Here is a 25,030-nt window from a genome sequence, read left to right on the forward strand (position 1 = left end):
GTAACAAGTATGTGCCTTGAAAGGAAAAGAAGCTTGCACCTAAAATTATACTGTGCTGCCTGCTTTCACAGCAAGAGGACATTTTTGGACTTTTTTTTTTTTTTTTGAGAGATACTTTTTTCTTTGCACTTCATCTAATGACCGTTTTGTTCTTAAGCTGCTATTAAAGAGCACTTTGTATTTGGCAATCTGGATATCAGAGGTGAGGACATGGCATTATTCCTTCATTTTGCCTGAATGTTTTAACTTTAAGTTTTTTAGCTTTTAATGGTGCTTATAAAGTAAAGGGGGGGACAATAATACATATACTTTAATTGGGTTTGGTTTAGACCACAGAATAACACATTAGAGAAAAAAGGCAATTACTTAAAAATAGTTGTATTTATATTCCACAATTTGCTCAAATACTGTTTTTTTTTTTTTATAAACTTTCTACAGGATGTTTTAAAACAAGTTCTTCACATTGCTTGTCAACTATGTACTTATGGAATTTGAGGGAAATAGTTCTGGTTGTTTTTACAGTTTAACACATGTACAGTACCAAAGTGATGGTGGTTAGTCACATGCAGTCCATATGAGATTCTAACATAACATTTAATGAATTTTCTGATGTTGACCACCCTTTTGATGCTGAAGGTAATGCATCTGTAGAAAGCAACGACTGTAGATTTGGGTTACTGCTCTCTGCGTCTTCCAGTTTTTCAGTGTTGTCCTCCCAATTAATGTGGAATCTCGTGACTCTGGGATTAGATGCCAAAATATTCCTTTGAAGCTGGGAGAGAAGAAAATACATGGATTATGTAATGTGTACATCTCAAAACTGGCGTACATGCACATACAGATTTTTTCCCTGCTTTTACTCCCCGCAGCTTTGTATACTTAAAACAACTTTTTTAAAAAGGTAATTTATATAAATATGAATCTATAGCTACTATCTATGGATCAGAAACATGCTTACAGAAACACACCACTTATTTACTCTAGTATCCCACTCAGCAAAATAACTGCTTTTTTGAGAGGATATTTTTAACTGTTCCATGAGTTCAAGGCTGTATGAGAACTCTGCAAGTGAAGTGCAAGTGTTTATTATTGTAGTGAGCTTTTAGGAAAGCAAATGACTACTCCCACAAAGATTTTGCAAACCACAGTACTTCATAAAATTTTGCATCAACTTTATGATGTTTTCAATAATTGTATCAATCATATCAATTCCACCAACTAACCGTCAAAGAGTACAACCTTTCCTTAAATTAAATTACCACACTTTAGATTGATTTGTCTACTAAAGTTTTAAAGTAAAAACATTACTTAGATTTGGAAGATAGTAACATTGTGACAGTGGACGTGCCTAGACATTAGTCATATATTTTATTGTCATGGCTGGCCTTCATCTTCCTTTGAAAGAGTGTTGCATTTATGTATGCAGCAGGAAAGAAAATGCTCACTTATTCTTTCACCATTTTCAAGATAATATATAGTTAACTCTGGAGGATGGCAACTTACCACCATTGGCCACTCATTATGAAACTTAAGACTGACCACAGGAAGTTTGCTTTGGAGAATAAAATCAGCATTACTACCAAAGAAACTGACCTCTCATTAAGTATTTCCCAACCCCTTACGCAAACTAACAAGACCATTTCTTTTTTTTTTTTTTATCCTAGTAGAGTCTATTACCCATCAATTACAATTAAATATGTTTAATAACCTTCTATTCTATTTGTATGTTTAAATTCTGTCCCAAAGTCTCATTAAGGACTTTTTATACAAATACATGATAGCTTTTTCTGCTCATTTTCATAGAAGCAGAGCTAGCTTTTTACATAAGCAAATCAAGAGAATTAAGACAAGTAGTTCTAGGCATTTCTAAATTCAAGTGCTTAAAAGGAAGTCAACATTCTGGCATTCACACCCAAAATAACAAGCAAGTATGTGATTTAAATGAAAGAAAAACTAAAGGAATAGATTATAAGTTTAGGAATCCTCAAAATTAACAGTAACTTCTAATTTTGAGAACATACTGAGCATCTGATCCCTGAAAATTAAATTAAGCATAGAAAATCATTAGCAACTTAAAAACCAATTTATATACCAATTCAGTTTAGTTACATTTGAAGATCAGTTTCAGGGACTATGGGGATTATCTCTGTACTAGTCATTATAGTACATGCATTATCCCATTCACTTCTTCATATATCTAGTCATATAATTAATGCAAACTTGAGAAATAACAGGATTTTCACCATCACACAACTTTGGAACATAAGTGTGCACACATGTACATCAGCTTTCATAAAGAGAAAGCCCAACTCCACAAAATCTTCCATGAAAACAAACCTGGGTGCTGTAATAGAACCCTGCTGGTTTGTACAGAGTCTGTCTGGGTAAAGTATTTCACAGGAATTTGACTAGTTTTTGATGTTTAATTGATCCTCCTGCTCAAGGTATTAGCTTCCAAATATTCTGTTTCACATCATCTTTTAATTCTAGTCCTGGTTTAGTTTTTACCATGAAGGATATGTATTGGCTTTTTTTAAACTTAATCTGTATACCTCCTTAGATAAGTTATCCATTGACCAGGTATCATCCAACCTGCTCTTACCAGGTTACCCATCTTATTTTATACATAACTTGTTCTTCAGTTTCTTTGTTCCTGTTTTGCAGAAACTGCACCTCTACACTAGAACAGCTGGGTAACAGCTGTGTTAAATTAATACTTAAAATTTAGTTCCAGGTTGACTGTCCTAGAAAAAAAAAAAATTACTCTGTTTTTTTGAGGAACAGAGCCACTTTGTCAACAGTGGTGCAGGTAGAGGGAACCCAGCAGTTTATTTCACACAGTCAGTGTAAAACAATAATAAAGTCCAGCCAAGGCTTCAAGCTGGTTGAGACTGTTGTAGGCTTCTCAGTGTTCTCCAAATTTATGGCAACTACATGGCACTTGTAGTTTGTCCTCCCAAGCCTTTTCTGTTACTTGATGCCTTGTTCCGTGCACTTTATGGAATCACTTGGGGTTTGCTTTTGTTTCTTAAAAACCTCTTTCTATAAGCATACCTCTGATACGTGACTAGAAAAAAAACGTGCCTTACCTTAGAAAAATCTGGCTTTACTGGTGGATTCTCTCTCAGTTCTGTTTCAGTATATTCATTGTTTACATAGTAGCCGACTCTAATAAATTCTTGACCTCGATAGGTGCATGTAATTAGCACAACTGTTACACCTACTGCATCTGCATCTGGAATAAGCCCTGGGTTAGGTGCATCAGCCTAAATGTGAAAGAGAAAGATGGATTAAAATAAAATTGATACTACATGTGTACCTAGGAGGGGAATCTTAAATAGTATGTCTTAGCAGCTGAGTAATGACCATATTTAAAATTGTTCTTCAAGTAAACCAGAAAATATACGTGCTTTCACAACATCAACCCTGGATTAAGGACACTATCCACTAGAGACAGAATTACTTAGAATACATTAATACTGTGTATGAGACATTTCTTATGGGTGATTAGACAACTTTGATCCAACGCTGCTTTTAAATATATGATCAGCTGAATAATATAATATTTTTAAAAATATGATCAGTTCAAGCCAGTGTACTAACATCCCTCCAATTCTACAGTGCCATTGTTCTCCAGCTCATCTTGGTAATTTAGTAGAGTAAGATTATTATTTTCTTTTTTTTTTACCTCTGAGGTTGAATTTGTTTGTATGTGTGTTTTTAAAAAGACTGAACCCTTAAAAGTACAGACTGCAAGGTATACTTCAGCAAGAAGAGCTGGGACAGACTACGATGAAGTTTGAGCTGACCCACAGAGGTCTAGGAAAGGAATAAACTGCTCTCTCTCTTGCCTCCTTCCACATGCCTACATTTCTTAAAATGTATGCAGTTAAATGCATCATCGCCCTAAGACATCTGACGTATTTTCAGACAGTATGCAATCCTAATGGGCAACTCTTACAATCTTTCTCAATGTCCCTACTTAGCTTGGCTTTGCAGTTATTAATAATCAATAAGATTTGCCTCATAAAATGTGGCTTACATCAGTCCCTTAAAATGCTTCCTAACTGTACATTTATTGATAAAGTGTGATGCCTCATTCTGCCACAGGATTTAAAGTAACAGCAATCTAAGCATAAATGAAAACACTTCGTATTTGCAATTTTACATGAAGATCTGAGGCCAACAATGAACACCTGTTCAAGTTGGTATTAACAGTGTTTGTTAGAATGGTTCAGGTGTAACAAATCTTGCCTTAGGACAGAGGACAAATGGCATTAATTCCCACTGTCCCTCTCACCCCTACTGTAGTATTTATATGCTCCAGCACTGTGAAATTCGGGGAGCTAGTGGTCATGCGTCATTGGCTTCTGCTCTTTGCTACTTCGATTCTAAGCCTTCAAACAAGTCTAGCTTTTTATAAGAAGCTGTAGGTGCTTTGCAGAAGAATTAGATGAGTCAGACCCCTCAGGTACAAATACACTGTGGGAAGGAGAAGCAACCAGGGAATCGGGTAGAACACAGGTTCCTCTAGCCCTGAAGGGAACGGAAAATGACCAAATAGCTTTACAAGTTGTACAGGGGAATGAAAAAGATCACCAAGGAATAGGACAAGCATAGAAGCTTAGAAAAAAAAATATAATAAAATCACAAGAACTGCCAATGAATATGAAATCACTACTTTAATTCAGTAATCTTGTTCTAACAGTGCCCACGACCACTTGATTACTTTAAATTCCACAGTGGGCAGTTATAGGATAATATCTTGCAAGGGAACACTGTTACATTTAACCCCTCATGAAACCCAACTGACACTCTAATGTGGGATTTTAGTTCTTCCAGGCTCCCATTGTCATTTTGTGTCCTGTAATATGCTATGATACAGTTGTAAACGCAAGGAAATACTCTGTTTTAATTACACTTAACTCTCAAGCATTGTTTTGCTGAGTGGAAAAGACAGTGTTTGCACTGTTTAAAACTGTGTTCTTTTGTCAAATTTTGAACTTCCTGCCTTGGATGTCAAACCTTTTAATTGCCTGGGAAACAAGTGATCATACACAGGTGGAAGAAAAAAAGAAAAGCTTGGTATGACCAAGTCAGCAGTTGCAAATAGATATTTTGGCAGGAAAAAGAGGCAGTAGGATTAACTTTTGCATATAAATCACTGTCATAATATGCCATTCTTACACTAGGAATTACTTAAGAATTTTATGAAATCACTCAATGTATATGTTGTCTTGAATTATCTTGCTTTTCCACATGATACATTTATTCACATAGCTATTACTACAGAGTAGCTAAGTTAGTGTAAGGTCATATCCCCACTTAAAGACAGTAAATTATTTATGTGCTTATATTCTCAAAAAGAAGTTTCTGTGAATTTATTACAAATCCCCAAGTGCATAGGGAGAAGAAATCAGGTTTCACTACTTATATCTTGGTATTTAGAACTAAACAGGCCAAGCTGTGGGCCTTTACTATTGAAATCTTTTTAAATGTTTGGCGTTGTGTTTTTTGGTTTGGTTTTGTGTTTTTTTTTTTTTTTTTATTTAAAAAAAAAAAAAAAGGCCCGACAGTTTAAGTCTGGAAAGCACAATGGTTTTCCATCTTTCTGTATGTAAGGCTGATTTCCCAACCTGATACACAGCTTCTTTTCAAAGGTAGTTTTATCATCCTTGGTATTTTATCCATTTGGTACTCCTTTTTACTTGCTGTTTCAGCCATTTTCCTATTTAGAAAAATCTACACCATATTATTACCTGAATATTTTATACACTTCTGCAAATGTCCTTTCCCTGTGCTGTCCCTAGTGAACACAGTCTCTTTTCTTTATATTATATGCCTCCTGCAGTTCTGTGTTTTGCCCCACTCTGGCCTTCCCTTGCTGGTTCTCTCCATCTCCCAGGCTGCTTCAGCCTGCTGATTAAAACAGCTTCAGTCATCAGCAAAGGCTTATTGCAGCACTTTGAGTTTGGGTGGTCTCCCACCTACATATTAGCTGTGTCCTACCCTCACCTGAAATCCAGTGCTTTTTAAAGACTAATATGCTTAGACCAACAGTGCTTCCATAAGAAATAAAAGGGATACTTTATTATAACACAGAAGGAGTACTGGCTCTGTTACAGCACCTATTCCAGTCTAACCAAAATGTCTACATATCTACTCCTAATTTAGCTGTAGCATCATTTATAACTGGGATACAATTGATGAGTCCATACTACAGAAACTGCAAGACCAGCAAATTTAATTTTCAAGCCTCTCCTAGTCATACAGCCAAAACATGCCTCTTTAGGCGCCTGCCTCCTGCTGCTTCCCATCACCATCAACAATGAATCTTCGTAACTTGAGAACAGTGTGTCTTTTAAATTAGAGATGTAAATGCCAGCTGATTTCTCCAGATATAGTGCTACACGGTAGCCCCTTTGAGGGCGGCAGAGCATCACCTATTTCTGACCAATTAATGCCATAAGCTATAATAGCTTGGTAATGGAAGAACTGTTAATAAATGATGCATTTGTTACACATCTGCTTTATTTGTAGTGTGGAAAAATTAGGCCCAGCTCCAAAACCAAAAAGAAATGTTTCAAGACTGATTTGCAAATATATGGTTGATAAATGTAACCTCCAGCCTAATCCTATTCCTTTAGCCTATCCTACAAGAAAAAAATTTCCTGAAATTTACATGATTAATCAAGATGCCTCACAAATGCTGATATTATTTTAAAACAGTTACAGTAACTGTGAGAAATAAGAACGTGTATTCATTAGCACTTTTTTTTTTTAAATGCTTATACTCCAGCATGCATTTGCCATTAAATAATTAAGTGCATTTATAGTATTTGAGAAAGGAGCATAGTTCTTATACAATAAGCCATACTCAGTTTCAGTCTGATCTTTCTGCTCATGAATTTTGCTCTCAGTTTACAATACAAATACTAGTATTTGATAATAGAGAAGAGAGTGAGCTAAACCATAATTTTGATCTAAAAAGAAAAAAAAAACACCAAAAAACTTCCATAAGAATTTAGGCAACTCCGCTTTGGTCCCGCCCCCCCACACTGACTTAAAATGGAAACCAGAATAAGCTAATAAGCCATCTTAGTGCTGCTCTTTCCCTGTTTTCCTTCCCTTTATGTTCCTTCTTAGTAACTTTTGGCTCTAACAGCAGTATTTTAAAGGACTGTCACATGCTCCAGAGTTCATTGGACAGTCTTAATCTACACGCTTGTGTCCCAAATGCCTGCTATCTACCATTGGAATTCTATCTTATTTTACAAATTGCTGTATTTTGTTGTGATTTAACACGCTTAGCCAAACATCGTGGCTGAACACTTATCTTGCCAAATAGAAATGAACTCTTAACTGTTGTGGCTGAGTTTTACAACTAATTTGTTGGCCTGATCTTCTGAAGATGTTATCTACATTAACCTAGTGCCTCTTCATTGTCTGAAACTGCCACCAACTGCAGTTAAGAGTTAAGTCTGATGGTGCTAGTGTAAACCAGGTAACTGGCACTCTTGCTTACTGAGTGATCTAGAATATATTTATAAACCAGACTGGTCAAAATTATCAGTAACTACAGGAACAGTGCTTATATCACTATCTCTAATTATTGATATCACAAGTGAAAATATTACCATAGAAGTATCAGGGGCAAGGAATATCAGCTCATGAATAGACTTTAAGGGAAGGTATATCATACCTTAGGAGCTGACCGAAATGTTTTTCTAGCTTGTCATTGTTTTTCAAGTGCCTCTTAGTTGGGTACAGTCATCTTTAAACAAATTAACACAACCCTTTTAGAAACAGTTAAATCAAACTTACCTGAAATACAAACATGTGTCTGCCTGCAGGAACAGGTCCTACTAAAACAGAGTCTAACACCTGATCATACTCTTCACTTTCAGCTGAACCCACATAAATTATTTTCCACTCCAAATCTACAACAAAACAAAAATAAATTAAAAAAACCACATTATTTTTCATTAGAGTTAAGGGACTTTGGCAAAAGTTCTAAAATAACAAGTATCTGTCTTTATTAGGGAAATTTATTGATGCCTGCCTGCCTCAGTCCTCATGAGCCAGACCATCCCACCATCTCTCTCCTGTCAGTCGGTGCTGCAGGAATCCCTCTTTTTTCAGTCAGGTTAATTTTCAAATTTTATACAGAGGACAGGGACCATTTACTTGTTGGGAGCTGCATTCAGATTTTCTCAAATGGCTGAATGACTCCAGCACAGGGATGAGGCCTATATATGCCTGTAACACACTGCATGCCTTGAATACTGACTCACCTCCCAGAAAGAAATTCCCACCCTCCACATACACACTTCACAGCTTAAATTACACAGATCATGGAGGGTAGTTAATTGAAGAAGAAAACCCATTGTGTAAGCACCAGGCACACTAACTGTATGCCCCCATTCCTTCACATGTAACTTGCGTAGCCTGAGAAGTGTGTGAAATTGTGATAGCATGATTAGATCATACTCTGATCCAAGATATTGGTGCTTGGGTTTTATCCATATCCTGAAACGGAGTTACAGGCAAAAAAAAAAAAAAGTAAATGTAGTATTTTGCTTCTTAAAATAACGCACCAAAATGAAAAATCTCTTACAATTCATTTTTTTTCTAACACACCCTCTCCACCACAGGTGTCTGAAAGTTGAAACTGCAAATTGGCACACATTAGCTCTTCCTGGGCCAGCTTTTCACTTTCACTTTTTGATTCAAACACACATGGATAAATACACATATAGAACTAATCTTAAAAGACAGATTTTTGTGTTTGTTTTTTTTTTTTTTTTTAACAAGAAGGATAAAAGATCACCATTACAGAGAACTAAGGGGTTTTTTCTTTAAATGAAACCGTTGCTTCAAAACTGTACCTTAAAAACTTACATGGTATATTTAATTTTTTCCTTAAAAGCAATGTCCTGATTGCCTATGCAAAAGCACCAACCTGTACCCTATTACGTTTACTTTATTAGTATTCTCTGCAAAATCCAAAGGTCTATGTCATGGTTTCATGATGCAGGAATGAAACTTAAGCATAGAAAAAAATCATAGAATCATAAAATCATAGAATTGTTGAGGTTGGAAGGGACCTTTAAGATCATTGAGTCCAACCTTTAGCCTACCCTGACAAGAGCCACTTCTAAACCATGTCCCTCAGTGCCCCATCTACCCTTTTTTTAAACACCTCCAGAGATGGTGAATCCACCACCTCCCTGGGCAGCCTATTCCAATGTTTAATAACCCTTTCAGTGAAAAAATGTCTCCTAATATCTAATCTAAACCTCCCCTGACGTAACTTGAACCCGTTTCCCCTCGTCCTATCACTTGTCACCAGGGAGAAGAGGTCAGCCCCCATCTCTCTACAACCTCCTTTCAGGTAGTTGTAGAGGGTGATAAGGTCTCCCCTCAGCCTCCTCTTTTCCAGGCTAAACAACCCCAGCTCCCTCAGTCGTTAAAAATCCAGCACTTTAACGGAACTTGGATGCTTTAGGATTACAACTCTCTTTCCTCATTAATGAATTCTTCTTACCTATCACGTTTAACATCAATGCAGGTATTGGGGGGTTAACTAACATAATTAACAGGGTTTGGGAAAGGGTTTTACACCTTTCTACAGCACAGCACAACTGGCCACGTACTGTAGCAGGGGTTTTATTTCCTTGTAAGCATCTAGTACTAGCTACTGCAGGCTACTCATCCAGGACAATTAAGGACCTCTTTTGTCAGCATCTGAGTTTAAGTTACTACTTACAAGAAGTGAGGACTTTTAGGCTAAACTCCTTAACATTATCACTCTGTCATGTGCCGTTATTCTAGGAGAACAGTATAAAGTTCATTCTAAACCAGTAGTATTTAGTATTAAAAAGTGGACTTTAAAAAAATAAGTTTTAAATTATACATTTAATATAGGTTGATTCAAATACTGTTTAGGTTATCTTGATACTGAATAACAACTTTACCACTCCCCCACAAAAAGGGGGGTGGCAGGAGCTGGAGTTCAATAATGTAAAGATCAGTGGTGCACAGGACTGGCGGAAGAAGAAGTCGCAGAGTAAACAGGCATATTAGCATGTGAAAGCTAAGGCAACGACAGCAAGTTTCTCATCGAGTATAGAAAGGCTATGTTTAATCTTATTTTTAAAGTGAAAGACAGCAGTGCTCATCCTGCATTTATCCCGTAGCCTAACTTGCACTGAGGTGGGGGAAGGGAACTTAGAGTTTTGCATTAGACCATCTATAATTCTTCTCATCCCGATTGTCCGGGATTAACCCTAACATAAATCCAGAGAGTGAGGAGCACGTCACGTACAGCTGTGCACAACTGGAAGGAAAGGCCTAACGCCTTGTGCGCTGCCGCGGCAGCAGCTGCCGTCCAGGGGCCTGATGCTGTATCTCAGCTGAGGCCAGACTGAGTGGCGAGATCCATCCCGTCAGCAAGCTGGGGGTGGGCAGGAGCACACCTCACGCCTCGGACAGCTGTAGAAGGACAGGAGACGTGGGACAGAGGCCTGGAGGGAACCGCAAGGCTCAGGCGAGACTTCCTCTGAAGTTCCCGCCATCGCAGCAGTCCCTCCCGAGGGTGCTGGGGCAGAGCAAGACAAGCCCTCCCCGCCACCGCACCGCTGGCACCCACGAGTACAGGCCGCTGTAGGAGCAGGCAGGGTGAGGCAAGCTTAACGGCAACGGCGGAGAACGTGCCAAGCGCCATCACCCGCCAACCCCGCGTTCCTTTCGCCTCCTCTCGCCCCTCAGGCCGCTGGGGCTCCCTGGCGCGCAGGCGGCGCTGGGCTCCGCCGGGGACCAGGCAGCCCCAGTCGAGCGGCCTCCTCCTCCTTCCGGAGCGGCTGACTGGCAGCGCCCGCGCTGCCGGCGAGCCGGATCGCCCCGCTTCCCCTCCCGGCCCGCCGCCTTCCTCCTCCTGAGCTGCAGCATTCAAAACTCCCGCCCGAGGGGCGACGCGCGGCCTCTCGGGCCGACTCCCGCCGAGAGCGGCGGCGCAGCCTGCCGGCGGGCGGCGCTCCGCAGCGCCGCCGAGGCGAAAGGCGGTTCGCGGCCCGCCCGGCTGAGGGGAAGGCGGGAGCCCGGCGGCGGCGCAGCGCGCCCCTCGGTGGGGAGCAGGGCTGGCGCCCCGCACTCGGGCGGTGGGGGGGTCCCCGCAGGGCGGCGCCGCTGGGGTCGCCCCCCCCCCCCCCCCGGCTTTGGCAGCAGCCGGTAACTTTCGAGTGACTTCCAAAAATAGTGGCTGGCGGCCGGCCCCCTCCCCCACCGGCAGGGGCTCCCGCAGCCGCCGTGCCGTACCGCGCCGTTCCGCCGACCCCGCGCACCCACCGCGCCGCGGCAGCCAGATGCCGGCCCCCGGGGGAGAGCCCGCCCGCCCCTACCTCCCACTGCGATTTAAAAAAAAAAAAAAATTAAAAAAAAATAAGTATTAAAACGGAGCACGAGGCCAAGGAAACGCTGCCTGCGGAGGGTTTTCCGCGCTGCGAGTAACGCCTGGGCGGGGGGCGGCCGGCGGCCCCTCTCCCCGCGGGGACGGCGCGGCAGCCGAGCCCGGTGAACCCGCTTCCCCCTCCCGCTTCACCCCCTCCACTCCCCCCACGCACACACAAAGCTGGCAACATGGCTACCACCACTCAAACAAGTTCCTCGCAACTTAAAAGCTCGCCTCGCCGATGGCGGGGAGAGGCGGCCCCGGCTCGGGCGGCCAGGGCAGGCGAACGCCGCCCAACTTTCCCCGCCGGGCTAGCGGGGGTGGTGGCGGCGGGGGGAGCCCCGGTTCTCCACCGGCGGCTCAGGGCGGCGCGGCCGGCAACATCCCTTCGCCTGGGCACGGCGATGCGGCGAAGGAGAAACTGTGAAATTGTAGGCGCAGGCCTGCGCAAAGTTTAAGCCTTAAAAGCCCCGAAACGGGGAGCCCCGGGTTACAAAATCCGCATCGGGAAAAGATCTACTCACCTTCCGACAGGTCCTCTATGCACTCAAATGTGATTTCGAACTGGAAAGGGTTGTAGAAAGGAGAAGGATTATCCAACACCACTACATTGTTCACCTGAACCTTTGCCATATTTTGAAAAAAAAAAAAAAAAAAAAAAAGCAAACCACCCACAAACAATAGGAAGAGCGCGCTAAGGCGGCGCGGTGAAGTCCAGTGTGTCGGTTTGGGTTTCCTGGCACCGCACAAACCCCCGAGCGAGGCCGCGGAGCCGCCACTTGCGAGAAACTTTTTTTCTCTCCTCTCTTTCCCCCTCCCTCCCCCCCCCCCGCCTTTTTATTTACACCGGGAACACTCCACACTGTTCGCCGCTTTCCTATTTCACTCAACTACAGCCCATTCTGCCTTGCTCGCCGCCAGCGCCCGCCCGGATTGGCCGCACGCCGGCCCAGGGCCCTCCCCTCCCCGAGCGCCGCCGACCCAGCGGCAGCAAAGATGGGCCCCGCCGTTCCCCGCCGCCGGGCGGCGGCGCCCCCTCCCGGCGCGCGGGGGAAACGGGCGGCCAACGGCCGGGGCGGGGCCGAGGCCTGGCGGGCGGGCGGAGCCGGGGCGGGCGGGAGCATGGGTCGTCCCTCCTCGGCCGTGGGGCAGCGCCATGTGCCGTGGGGTTTATTTTTTTGGACTTTTTTTGTTTTTTGTTTTTTTGGGGTTTTTTTTTAAAATACATTTTTCTGCGGTTAAAGTGTGGTCGGGGCGGTGCAGTGAGATGGTTCCGCCGGGGCTGGGTGCCGATGGGGTCCAGGGGGTAGGGGCCAGCCCGGCTCGCGGCCGTGGGGCTGTCCCCGGGGGTATTGGGCTCGCAAGAGGCCGAAGGCAGTGTGTCAACAGGGTGACAGGGAGCCCGGCTTCGCTGGGGTGCCCCCACATAAAGGGGGTTTGCTGTCAGGGTGGTGGGCGCCCCGTGTGTGGGCAGGCTGTCCGCACAGGCCTGGGATTTGCCCCGAATCCATCTCGCTGCTGCTAGAGAGCCGCTCACGGAGGCGCACGTGGAGGGATGGGAGAGTGTATTTAACCCAGTCGTGCTGTCAAGCTTTCCCATTCCTGTATTTGTAAAGAAGGCTTTAAGTAATGTAATAGACTGTGAAACAACACGTATCCCTGTGCAGCAGCAGGAAGCGCAGAGAGGAGGCCATCTTGTGCAGCTGCAAGAGGCCTGTAGAGGAGGCCATCTTGTGTGGCAGCAGGAGGACCAGAGAGGAGGCCATCTTGTGGCTGGCACACACAAGGAGTGACATAGCACTGTAGCACCAGGTGACATGCTCAGGGCTTTGGGAACGTGAGTTGTGTACCCTCACTACAGGAGGAGATTCTGTGTGTAAATAAATACACAGCCAGGCTCTAGAAATGTCTTCAGGTTGCCCTTGAATGCAGCGAAATTGTGCACAGCAGGAAGGCGTGTAGGAGCCACCTTCCTGCCTGCATGGAAAGGCCAAGCCTTGCTGGTGGGAGCAGAGTGCTGCCAGACCTGCAGTGGGCGAGAGCGCAGCACTGAGGCACAGAGGCCTTTGGCCTTCCACAGATCTCTAGGCCTGTGCAAGTTTGGAAAGGAGATGATGCTTTTAGTTTGTATTTATGAAGAAATGTCATCATCTGATACTTGCCTGATTTATTGCTCTCTCCACTTTTCAATAGCATTCTCCATATGTCTGACACAAGGCTAAAGGTTATTTTGCTGCTTTCTTATAATTCTGCTATATGGTTGACTGCCGGAGTTGTTCAGTGCAGAGTCCAGGAAACAAGAAAAGATTGGACACAGTGGAGGAGATTCCTCACAACAAGCTAAAATACACGTTATGTTATGAGAAAACATATTTCCAGTATCTTTTTGCTGGCTATTTGGGAACAAATGACTACTGCACAGCAATGAGGCAGCCTCAGCAGCCTCTCCTACCTGAACCAAGGGAAGTTGGGGAGGGATTCTTGGGCATGTTTTGCATAACATTCCAGGAGATTTTAGGCTGGTCACAGCTTGTCAACTACTAGGATATTTTGAGCTGAGCACTGGAGTGAAAACAGAGGGCTAAAGATAGGAGAGAAGCTGGGAAATAGGAAATAGAAGATTTGAAAGGAGCTGCACATACTTGATAATGAGTGGCCGGTTTCACAGTTGTACAGTTTCTGACCTGCTGTACTCCCAGTGTTGTATCATGTATAGATTTATTGGGAATCTTTTGTTTTGCTGGTTTTTTTTTTCCTCTCCATTTCATCCTTGGACATCTTTGGATTTTCATTTTTGCTTAATGCTTAGAGGAACCCAAAATCTCATAAAGAAATTTAATTGCCTTAGTTTAAGGTGGGTTTAACTCCTGGGGCCAGGAGTTAAAAGACACTTGAAATAATATTTTTTTTCAAACTTTGTTTTGCAGTTCCAAATTTTTTTCCTGTTTTAGTAGTTGAATGGGGAGGAGGAGCTGAATGGGTCCATTCCATAGATTTGCAATCTTTGCATTTGCCCTAATTTTCAATTTGATCTGGCATATTTAGTCTTACCCTAATCTCTGTTGTTCAATTAACAAAGTTTGAGAACAAGTCACTGGCGAACATGGGAGGCTTAACAGAATCTGCTCCACAGATCCAGTCTAACCTGACGAATGCTAGTGGGATTTCTTATTGGTAGGTATAAAGTGAGTTACATGGTAGATATATGTGGTGGAGCTAACCTGCTATTTTGCCTTCTGTTCATGACAAAGCCGGTGTGCTGAGTCCTTTTCTTTCACTCAGGTGCACTCCTGCATTTTAAGGAAAAGACTGACTGAAGTAATTGATTCTGCAGGTTTGACAGTGACTGCTGTGAAGGACTTTGGGGAGTGGAACTTGGAAGCTGGAGCACTGGTGCTTGCAGATGGAGGCCTGTGTTGCATTGATGAGTTCAATAGTATCAAAGAACACGACAGAACCAGTATCCATGAAGCAATGGAGCAACAAACCATCAGTGTTGCAAAGGCAGGGTAAGTGGCACGTTAACATGTGATAAGACAACATAAGGTGTTTCTCTTGTACTTGTAAGTTGGAGGGAGGTTTGTCATGGTGATTAAATGTATCTGTTTTGGTTTTTGTACTTAATAGTTTTGTTCTCAGCAATATTCTTAAACTAGACAAGTCAACATTTCAAAGGACAGTGCACTGGACCAGAGGTTGCAAGCGATCAGAATAGATACGTACCCTCTTCACTGTTGGGTTTTCAATCTACCGCTGTAGGCCAGGGCACTTTCCTGAGAAGACTTGGTGTTCTTTTTCTTGTTCTTTGCTGCAAGTAATAACTGCTGCAACAACAGTCATATGTGAAATGAGGAACTTTGTGAATTTTTTATTGGAACTCAAAAAGCAGGACTTCATTTCTCCAAAATCCAGTAATACCGCATGGTAACAAAAGGAGAACAAGAAATTTCCAGGCTGCTGAATTTTATATGTTGGGCATGGCATAAATGTAAATGCCTGCTTGCCTTCAGTTCCTCGCTTTCTTTGTCAAAGTAGTGTGTGTTCAGATCTGCTATTCCCACCACCACCACATTGATCTTTGAGCTCATATCTCATTCTGTCAGTCACACACAGCTCTTGTCCAGGCCCAAATAATTTCCTGGCTGGTATGGCTGAAATTTCTGCTGCTCAAAAGGCATCACCATTGCCATATTCATCCTTGTCACTTTCAACTCAGCTCTTGCTCCAGTCACATCTTCTTGCCCCTCTAACTGATCATGTTCTTTCTTTATTCTGAGCATCTCCACCAAAGCTCTCGGTGCCCTCTTTGGCAGACAGCAGACAAGTAATGTCACTCTTACCAGGGAGATTACTAGCCTTTGCCAGTAATGCAGCAGGGGACAAATATTTGGAATCAACGTGGTTCTGTCTACTTAGTAAGACAGTGACGTGTTTTAGCCTGGTTCCTTGTTGCAGTTGCTTGGGTTTTGTAGACCCCAAAACACAGTTTGCGAACTTGCACATATAGTCTCGGTTGCTCACTTTTAAGGACTACATATAATGAGGATTTTTTGAGTAATAACTTTAAACAGATAGGTTAAGCACTTTGTTAATTTAAGGTCTTATTTTGGTGCATGGGAGATAAATATTTAATTTTTTTCCCATTGGGTATAAGCTAACAGAAGATCTGTGGTCCTTACTCTCAGTTACAGAAGAACTTTGGACGTGAGGCGGCAGTTACTCAGGAGCTGACTAGAAATAGCTCAGTGGCAAACCAAAGTTAGAATGCTTCTGCTGCTGCCTTAACCGAAAAGATTACATTTGGACTACTAGAATAAAATCTAAAAGCACATGCCAGGATAGCATGATTAAGAGAGGAAAATGGCTATATCCGTGGAGAAACCGTTGATATGGCTGCCGTCATTGTTTGGTTGGGTTTATATTCATAACATGTTTACACACAGAAATAAAACGTACATTTATATTTCATTTTATTAATAGCATTCTCATTAAAATGTGAATTAAGCTAAAATGTTACTTTCCATTGTAAAAAAAATGTTTCTGTACTGTATAAATCATCAAAGTAATAGTTATTTGTGAAAAGTTATGTTGGTTTTCACCATTTAAGGACCTAGGTGTATAAAGAGATTACTCATGGCAATATTGCTGAGTTACTTTTGATATCCACATCACTGTCTCTCTGTCTAGCTGCTATTCTCTGCTCTGAGAAATGCTGTGTATATAATATATATTAATACAATAATTGTGTATCTTGTTTAGCTCTTATGGTCTTTCAAGGTAAGATGTACTCTTTAGAACATAAAAATGTGATAATTCTTAACACTTTGGAATCATTTCCCCTACCCAATTTCATTCAACTATAATGTTCACTGTACTTTTCTCTAGCTTGGTGTGCAAGCTTAATACAAGGACAACTATCCTGGCAGCAACAAACCCAAAAGGCCATTATGACCCTAATGAGTCTGTCTCCGTCAACATAGCTCTTGGCAGTCCCCTCTTGAGCAGATTTGATCTGGTCTTAGTATTGTTAGATACAAAGAATGAGGAATGGGACCGCATCATTTCATCCTTCATCTTGCAAAATAAAGGTAAGAGTAGTCTTTTTATATTATAAGGTGTTTGGGGGTTGTTGTTTGGGGTTTTGTTTGTTTGTTTGTTTTTAATTTCCCCACCTCTCAGTTTAGTTTGTTATTCTTGAGTCTTTCATATTAATCGTTTGCATTTTTGCTATGGTAATTTCCTGTGGTATAGTTGTTTTTCCAGTAGGAATAAGATAGAGATCACTAATTAATTAATAGGTGTGAGCTGAGAACACTATACTTTTAATCTATGATGATTTACAAGAGATTTTGGCCCAGACTGCTCAGTGAGTGTATAGTTTCCATCTTGCATGTTTACATTGCTTGATATGCAGATCCTACACACAGTGCAATTGTAGATGATGTTCATGGGAAACTTCATTCAGGCAGAACAAATCTGAGCTGCGTGTCCTGCAGGCCTCAAAGAATGAACAGTAGTGGAGCTCTGTGTTCGGAATTGAGGAAGGCAGTGTGATTTGATTTTAACTGTCCCCTTCTCCATCCACTTTAGGAACATGACTTTGATCCCCATTATGGAAGAAGTGGTTAGAGGAAATTTCTTCAGCTAGCTTCCTTCCCTTCTGAAAATGTTTCCCTGCAAAAAATGTTCAGAATATGGCAGGTAGCTTTTGGCTCCTACAAAGTAGGTAAAATGGCCAGAGGAGGTACACACATTCATGTGTCCTTTTACATTTTAAGGAATACTAGAGCACTTAGAACTGGCTGTACCATCTGGTGGGCAGTGAGTCTGACAGCAGTTCTGTTGAAATTACTGGAGGCTTTACTGTGGATTTTCATAGAGGAGGGATTGGATGATATGTAAAATTCCACACTGGAATTTGACCAAGTCTTTGAGGACTAGTGTATAGACAACCTGTCATGCCCCCAAAATACAGTAATACATCCTTTGTAGTAACCTGTCTATTTAACAGGAGTTCTTAGGAAAAGCTTGATGTCTGCTGTTACAGAATTACTGACTAGGCAGTTGTTACACAGGTTGCCCAAGCAAATCAGAAAAGCTCTGGAGCATGGAAAAGATGAAAACCTACTTCTGCCTCATAAAAAGCATACAGCCAAAGTTGTCCAATGAGAGCAACCTGATCCTTGTACGCTACTACCAAATGCAGCGGCAGAGTGACTGCAGAAATGCTGCCCGAACTACCATTCGCTTACTAGAGAGTTTGATACGCCTTGCAGAAGGTAAGGCCGTGGCAATTTTATTTTTAGGCTAACAATTAACCTTTATAAAATGAATAGATCAGGAGTATAATTATATCTAGTAAGCAGAGTAGCAGCTTTTCTGTAGAGGTAGGGATAGGTGATTCTTGTATTGTTTTATCTTTCTAATCTAAAGAAACGGGGTTGGAGATTTTGAATGTGGGAAGGGGTGTTGCATTTAGATTATCAAAATCGGTTTTAGTGTTCCCTTTCTGACACCCATATAAACTAAAACCACTGGAAGAAATCACATTCAAAAGAAAAATCTCAGAAGTCATGTGTCTTTATGAAAAGGAACCTGAGTATTTACTTGACTTCATTTGAGTCCTGCGTTGCCATCTTATTCAGCTTGAGGAAAGGTGTCAAGTGTTTGCTTCTATCCTAAAATTAATACAACATCAAAAATAACACAGTTTTTTTTCCTTAAGTTCTTAAGATCAATAATCAAGTCTGTGTTTTACAATACAACTTCAACATTTCCAACTCTGAGTTCAAATCATATTTCATTTATAAGAACAAAACCAAAGGAAGCAGTACGTCTCTGTCTTAACGTGATTTTGTTTTATAAAATGGCATATCAAATATTTTCAGGATGAATTTTAAAGAATGTGTTATATTTTTGTATAACAATAATAAATGGTCTTTATGCTTTTATATGCCCGACAGCAATGTGATGCTTCTTGCATCAGATGTTTATCTTTTGTTCTCCATTTTGGGGGAAAATTATTTAACTGAAACACATTCATATCTTTTAGGGATCCACATGTTATTTTCACATTGTGTTTCTTCCATTCTTACACATTCACACGATTGGGGCTCTTAGTAGCATTCCTTTCCTTCAAAGTATTATATAGATGGTATTAATTAACCTGTGTTCCTTTGCTGAATAAGAACACTATGTGTTTCCACAGCCAATGAGGAGGAGAGCTTCATGTGGTATATTATTTGCGTTATATCCATTTACAAAAATCAGTTTTGTTTTGCTGACTTAAGAGAAGGAAGGAAATAAAAATGATGCTATTGTGGAGAAAAGCATTTTAAATAATACTAAATTTGTGATGCAGACCAGTTGGAGGAAATGGAGCCTCTTCTGACCTGTGATGAAAATTAGACTTAATTTTTTATTTTATGGTGGTGACAAGTACCTATATAGATAGGGATGTTTCATATCATGCTCTTTGTTGTGACATCCAGCACTTCCCATTTTTTAACTCTAGCATTTTGAGCATTTTTATTCGAACTGTCACCGTAACTGTAATCCAGAAGTCACAGTACATTCTTTACTAGGAAAACTAAGCCTTCCAATTGCTGTTGAAATTGACACTAAAATGAAAAGGATTATATTAATGTTTAAGTTAGGCCTATACATGAGTGTTTGAGGAGCTTCTAGTACAAAAAATTGCTTTTTGACTTTTGTAATGCTTGCTTTCAATGCCCATTTATTTTTGATAGCTCATGCCCGGTTGATGTTCAGGGATACTGTGACTTTGGAAGATGCTGTAACTGTGGTATCGGTGATGGAATCTTCTATGCAGGTAAGGTTTCTTGCACATCTTGCCATTGCTGCAATACCACAGTTAAGGGATTCAGTTTATCATGTAGATATATGCCTGCTCCCTTCGTCTCCTTGGAGAGGGTTTCATGGACTCATGGAAAATAGGTCATCAGAGACCTTGACAAGTCATTTTTAGTCCATCTTGATTATTAAAATCCTTAAACAGAGATTACACTGAAAAATCTGGGTTGATGATAAAGGCCTGGTAAGTTTTTTTTGATAGATTTTGCAGTCCAAGTGAAGTTTTGGTGTACTATTGACTTTTGATAACCTACATTTTAAAGATCTTTTAAGCCAGAAATTGTGTCTATATCGCTGTGTTTAATAGCCTCTGATGGGTTTTCCTTCCACGATGTTATCTTATCACTCATTAACTAGGTATGAGAGAACAAAATTTTTTCTTGGAGCAAGTTTTGAATGGTTCCCAAGACCTACACTTTATTTTGCTATTAGTTCATTTTAAAATATGTTGGTGGTGATACTAAAACTCAGAACTTTTAGAAGAGTAATTTTATTCTGAGAAACCTTAAAACTCCAAAACTTGCCCTGAAAATTACAAGTATCACATGGATTTGTGTAACGTTTCTATGTAAAAAAGCATGTAAAAATGTGGAAGGGCAGTTTACTGTAACATTATCAGGATGTTGAATATAAAGAAAAGCAACACATTTAGAATTAATAAAAGGAATGTGAATATGATCGAGCCTTTTTTTTTAATGGAAGTGTGGAAAATAGTACAGATGCTATTACTTCAGATAGAATACTTTTAAGAGAAGTACATCTTCATGCTTTGGAGTAGAAAAAAAAATACCATAAACAGATTATCCAAAGTTTTATGTATGGGGTTTTTTAGTATGTCTGAAATACTTGGGTTTGGCTCTGTCAGAGATGGTGTACTCCACTGCACAGATGACTGGTCTGATCCAAAATGGCATTTCCTGTGTCTCTGTATAGGTTGATATGAATATATTCAAATTAAAACAATTTTATATAGCACCTATTAGCTCAATGGACCTTAAAGACCTATGCGGGAGTAGATATGCTCCTTTTTCAGAGATAAAGCTCTTCAGGATAGATGCACAAAGTCACATATGGCAGGTAGGCATTTGCGATCTCCCTTGTTCTTTCAGTGAGGGTTGAGAGACTAATTGCAGTTTGTGCCATGGATAATCTACTGCACAGTGTAGCAAATGGAATTTGTCTCAAAAATACTACAGGGCCTGACCTTATTAAGTAGCAAAAGATTATTTCGCTGTCTGCTGCAATCCATCTTGCACTGTTTTGAAGAGCTCAGCTTTTCAATGACAGCACTGCATCTAATTTAAAATAAGAAGCTGTACTAATATATCCAGTTGAAACAGCAGAAGATATCACATAAGTGTTCATTAACTGTAATTAAACCTGTAATTAACTAGATGGGAATTTGATGGGACAGTGGTTTCACAGCAATATGGTTTTGGATATCAGAAACCTGAAATATTCATTTTTTTTCATAACAGAGCAAGAAGTGTAATGTATGTACATAATAATAATGAATGCATATTGTCATCTGTGTGTCTCTCTACCTCATCAGCACGAATAAATGTAAAAAAAAAATTGTTTTAACTGTGTGTCACTTTTTCATATTTATACAGCCCTGCCCTCAAGGGCTGCAGTTTGCATAACAAGCATCTATCTAATAAGAATCAGTGAGAAATTTGCCTGAATTACGGCTGCCGAAGACTACCTGGGAGTAGTTGGTATGCTTATCGTATTTGCTCCACTCTTCACTTCTTATGAGCAAGCAGGCAAATGTCTTAATTTTTGCTAAGAATCTGCAAATTTGAGATCTGGTATTTAAGACCAAATTTTACTTTCCTCCTGGAAAGTATAAATGAGTCACTGAAGCAGTTTCTTTTTGAAGGAAGCAAATTATTTGTTTTATTTAAAAAAATAGAAGTAATATGCAAAAGTTTATTTTCAGAAATTGATTCCTTCTCTAGAAGAAAAAAAACTTAATGTATAGATACATCCTGTGTTTCCTGCCTAATTGTTAGTCTGTAGAATGAGGTTGTAAATGGGGAAGTACCAGTGTCATTCTTGAAGTACTGTCTGCCACCTTTCAGCTCAGCAAACTCCTGTCTTCAACACTGTCTTTGCAACTTCTACAGAAAGCCCTATTCTTGCTGGTATAAAATCAAAGTTCACAGTTCTCGGGTCGGTGTTCAGATACTTCTTGTGAGCCCTCTTGGGAAGGAGGACTATCACATTTTCATCACTAACCTAGTTCTTTGGGGATTTTTTGTTGGTTTTGTCCTCTAATTCACCCTTATTTTTCTCCTTCCTACTTTGTCTTGAGAATATTCTAATCCCCCCTGGCTTGATGGTTTTTTTGCCTCATTTCCTCTTTGTTAACATTGTCTCTCTTTCTCTTGGTCATGTTTTCATCCTTATGTTATTCCCTTTCCAACCCCTCTCCTTTTACTCCTTTTTTACATTTTGTCTTTCCATCCTTAGGCACTTTTACACCCTTCCTTTCTGCTAACTTTCCCTGTAATACTTTCTTTTTTCTCTCTCTGTTCTAGATCTTCTGCCCTCAGTTCCACAGCATGTGGATTTGTCATATGGCTACCTTGCTCTACGCAAAATGATATCTCAGAGTCTCAGAGGGGCAGATATCTCAGAGATGTAAGCACCAGCCCAGGAATGAAACTTCATAAGATACCTTAAATTCAGTCCTGTCCCACTTAGAATTTCACACCCACGCACACAAAGGAACATGTAAAAGAAGCTCTTTGTGGTGGCCAAGTAGAGCACTGAAAAGTCAGTGAGAACAAGACGTAATTGTACGCCTTGGGCATATATCTCAAGATATATAATCATGTATTCCTTTTTTTTCCATTGGATCCTTAGGTCACAGGTTGACAGTACTCAAACCCAAAGCAACTGTCCTTTGTCTGTTTTGCACAATGTTTTGTTTGTTACCTGCTGTCTAAAGGTAGAATTCTCGATTTCTTTATGTGTTTTTCTGTGGAATTCATCTCCAGTGTATTTGAGTGTTTCAGAAATACCAATTCAGTTATCTTCACGTAGTCCTTGTGAAGCGATGGGATGGTGCTATTCCTGTTCTGTGATCTGGAGCTGAACGGTGCACATACCACATCAGGATCCCAGTTATAGATTTATTGCCTTTCAAAACCTTTGCTTGACTGGCTCATTATGAATCACAAGAACTGGAACTTGGCATCAGAGATAGAATCTAGTTCTCTGTGGCTGCTTTTAACTGTCCTAACCAAGAGACTGGACTTTCCTTTTTACAATCCTTTTTACAAATCACTTTGTGCAGATGCTCTGTTCCAAATAAAATCTACTTCATTTTCACAAGGCACAGCAATATTGTTCCAGATTAAAATCACTTGCTCTCTGGAATTGTTCCCGAATAGTTAGATGCTCTTAAAGAGCTATTCAGAAATACTTTTGCCGGTCAGTTTACCCTGTGTTGATAAGCCTTAATACCCAGGTCTTTCTAGTTAAATAATTAGGCAAAGCTAATGAAAACTTTTAGCAGTCACAACTTCTTCAGTTATGAAAGTTGCTCACATGGGCAGAATTTTTACAAGGTATTGGAAAACTTCTTTAATCCTCAGTTCCATTTTTTGTCATGATGTTCTCAAGCCTTAGGTGGACTTTGCATTTTTTGTATAAATAAAAAAAAAACCAGTACCAGTAAACTGCAGGCTTGATCATATAATTGCTTTTTGTGTATGAGCAACTTTGCCTGTGTGCGGAGACCTAATAGGATTATTTGTGTGAATACAGTTACTCAGTAAATAGTTGCTACCTTAAACTTTAAAATATCTAAGGGACAGTTTTGTATAAAATGGTCTCTGTTTAAATTTGGTGCTGAATAATGAAGATAGCTTCCTTTTTTTTTTTTAATCTCTTTGGTGACATAGGGCGGTGCACTTCTCGGAGGGATCAATGCCTTACACACCTCATTTCCAGAAAATCCAATGGCCCAGTACCGAACACAGTGTGAACTCATATTGGAGCGACTGGAGCTGCAAGATCTTCTGCACAAAGAACTACAAAGACTTGACAGGTTGTAATACGCAAAGTAACAAAATAATTCAATAACAAAAAAGAATTGTTTGAGAATAATATCTGTAGAGGGTCTAAAAATAGAATTTGACATTGGGAAGGGACTTTTCTTTAGAGGTCATGGATAAACAGGGAGATTGTTTTAAAGTAGCACTCTGAGATCATTTCTCCCCCTGGGTTATGGAATTTACAAACAATTCCCAACTCGTATTTCAATTCTATGCTCAGATAAGTTTCAGCAGAGCTTCTTAGGGTCAAAATGCCAGATTCTGTAGCTGAGCAAGTAATTTTATATAACCTTTTGTTACTCGCTTGGTAAAATACAGTGTATCTGCTTCATATTTTTTAAGCCTTCTTTTGTGTTGGTCTTGTGAGGTTCATTCCCTTTCTGTTAAGGGAAAATACAAGCCTGAATCAAAGTTCTGTTCTTTTGGGTGATTTTTCTTTTTTACACGCTGGAATTTTCATTGTCTCTTCTCTAGTTTTCAGTTCACTGCAACAATATTTGGAGAGTCTATTTGCTGTTATTAATAGAAAACTTTTAATGTACTGAGGCTAAGAGAAAAACACTAGGATTGGAAGGAAGTTAAATACAAAAAAATAACATTTGTTTCCTGAAATGAGATTAGGCCTTAAAGAAACTCATACTTTCTTATTGTTAAAGGAAGATAAAAGCTTAATGTTATCAAAACTAATGGAACAAGAACAGCTGGGAAGATACACTTTTTCCTTTAAATATTTTTCAGACTTACTTTGTAACTCATAGTAAGGACATCTTAAATAACCACAGAGGCAATAAAAGCAGATGAAAGTGGGATATCTCCAACAGACAGACAAAAGCCATTTTTAAAACAGAGGTGTTCATAAGGGATGATAGAAATGTAGGATGGGATGGGAGATCAAATACAAAGACAGGATAGACAGGATCAGGTCTGTGTGTGACCTTTCTGGCAGGGGCTTTTGTTTTCTGCCTTTAATGAAAAGGATTTTCCATTGCCATTGGGTAGTCTTTTCCGTTATTGCTCCATCCTAATGCTCATAAAGGTTTTCCCAATATCCTACTGAATCCTCTGTGCTGCAAATTGAGCTGATTTCTTCTTTCCCCTCTTAAGCAGTTTAGAGAATACTAAATGATTGTCCTCTTTAAAG

The 25,030-nt window shown here is 40.5% G+C and overlaps 2 protein-coding genes across 4 annotated transcripts in view; one reads left to right on the forward strand and one right to left on the reverse strand.

Moving 5' to 3' along the window:
• Nucleotides 1-25,030, forward strand: part of MCM9 (minichromosome maintenance 9 homologous recombination repair factor) — a 50,043-nt gene that overhangs the window by 21,865 nt on the left and 3,148 nt on the right. For 2 of the 3 annotated variants that reach the window (XM_063329716.1, XM_063329717.1), the window contains 5 exons: nucleotides 14,784-14,958; nucleotides 16,835-17,037; nucleotides 18,025-18,228; nucleotides 19,699-19,781; nucleotides 23,737-23,882. In XM_063329716.1, coding sequence (XP_063185786.1) covers nucleotides 14,784-14,958; nucleotides 16,835-17,037; nucleotides 18,025-18,228; nucleotides 19,699-19,781; nucleotides 23,737-23,882 — 811 coding nt within the window. Of the gene's footprint in view, nucleotides 1-14,783; nucleotides 14,959-16,834; nucleotides 17,038-18,024; nucleotides 18,229-19,698; nucleotides 19,782-22,365; nucleotides 22,469-23,736; nucleotides 23,886-25,030 lie in introns of those variants that run through there. The other variant, XM_063329718.1, reaches the window with a different exon arrangement.
• ASF1A (anti-silencing function 1A histone chaperone) lies at nucleotides 295-12,278 on the reverse strand. The gene is made up of 4 exons (XM_063329720.1): nucleotides 11,974-12,278; nucleotides 7,825-7,940; nucleotides 3,090-3,266; nucleotides 295-772 (listed from the first exon to the last, which is right to left on the reverse strand). Exons 1-4 carry the CDS (start codon nucleotides 12,080-12,082, stop codon nucleotides 560-562), a joined length of 615 nt encoding a protein of 204 aa, XP_063185790.1. The 5' UTR covers nucleotides 12,083-12,278; the 3' UTR covers nucleotides 295-559.

Source organism: Chroicocephalus ridibundus, chromosome 3 (assembly GCF_963924245.1).
Source record: "Chroicocephalus ridibundus chromosome 3, bChrRid1.1, whole genome shotgun sequence".
Classification (NCBI taxonomy): Eukaryota; Metazoa; Chordata; class Aves; order Charadriiformes; family Laridae; genus Chroicocephalus; species Chroicocephalus ridibundus.

Coding starts and splice junctions, on each gene's coding strand:
- ASF1A (XM_063329720.1), bottom strand. CDS start 12,082: ATGGCAAAGGTTCAGGTGAACAATGTAGTGGTGTTGGATAATCCTTCT. Junction 7,941..11,973: donor CATAGAGGACCTGTCGGAAG/GTGAGTAGATCT, acceptor GTTTTGTTGTAG/ATTTGGAGTGGAAAATAATT. Junction 3,267..7,824: donor GACACATGTTTGTATTTCAG/GTAAGTTTGATT, acceptor TTTCACATTTAG/GCTGATGCACCTAACCCAGG.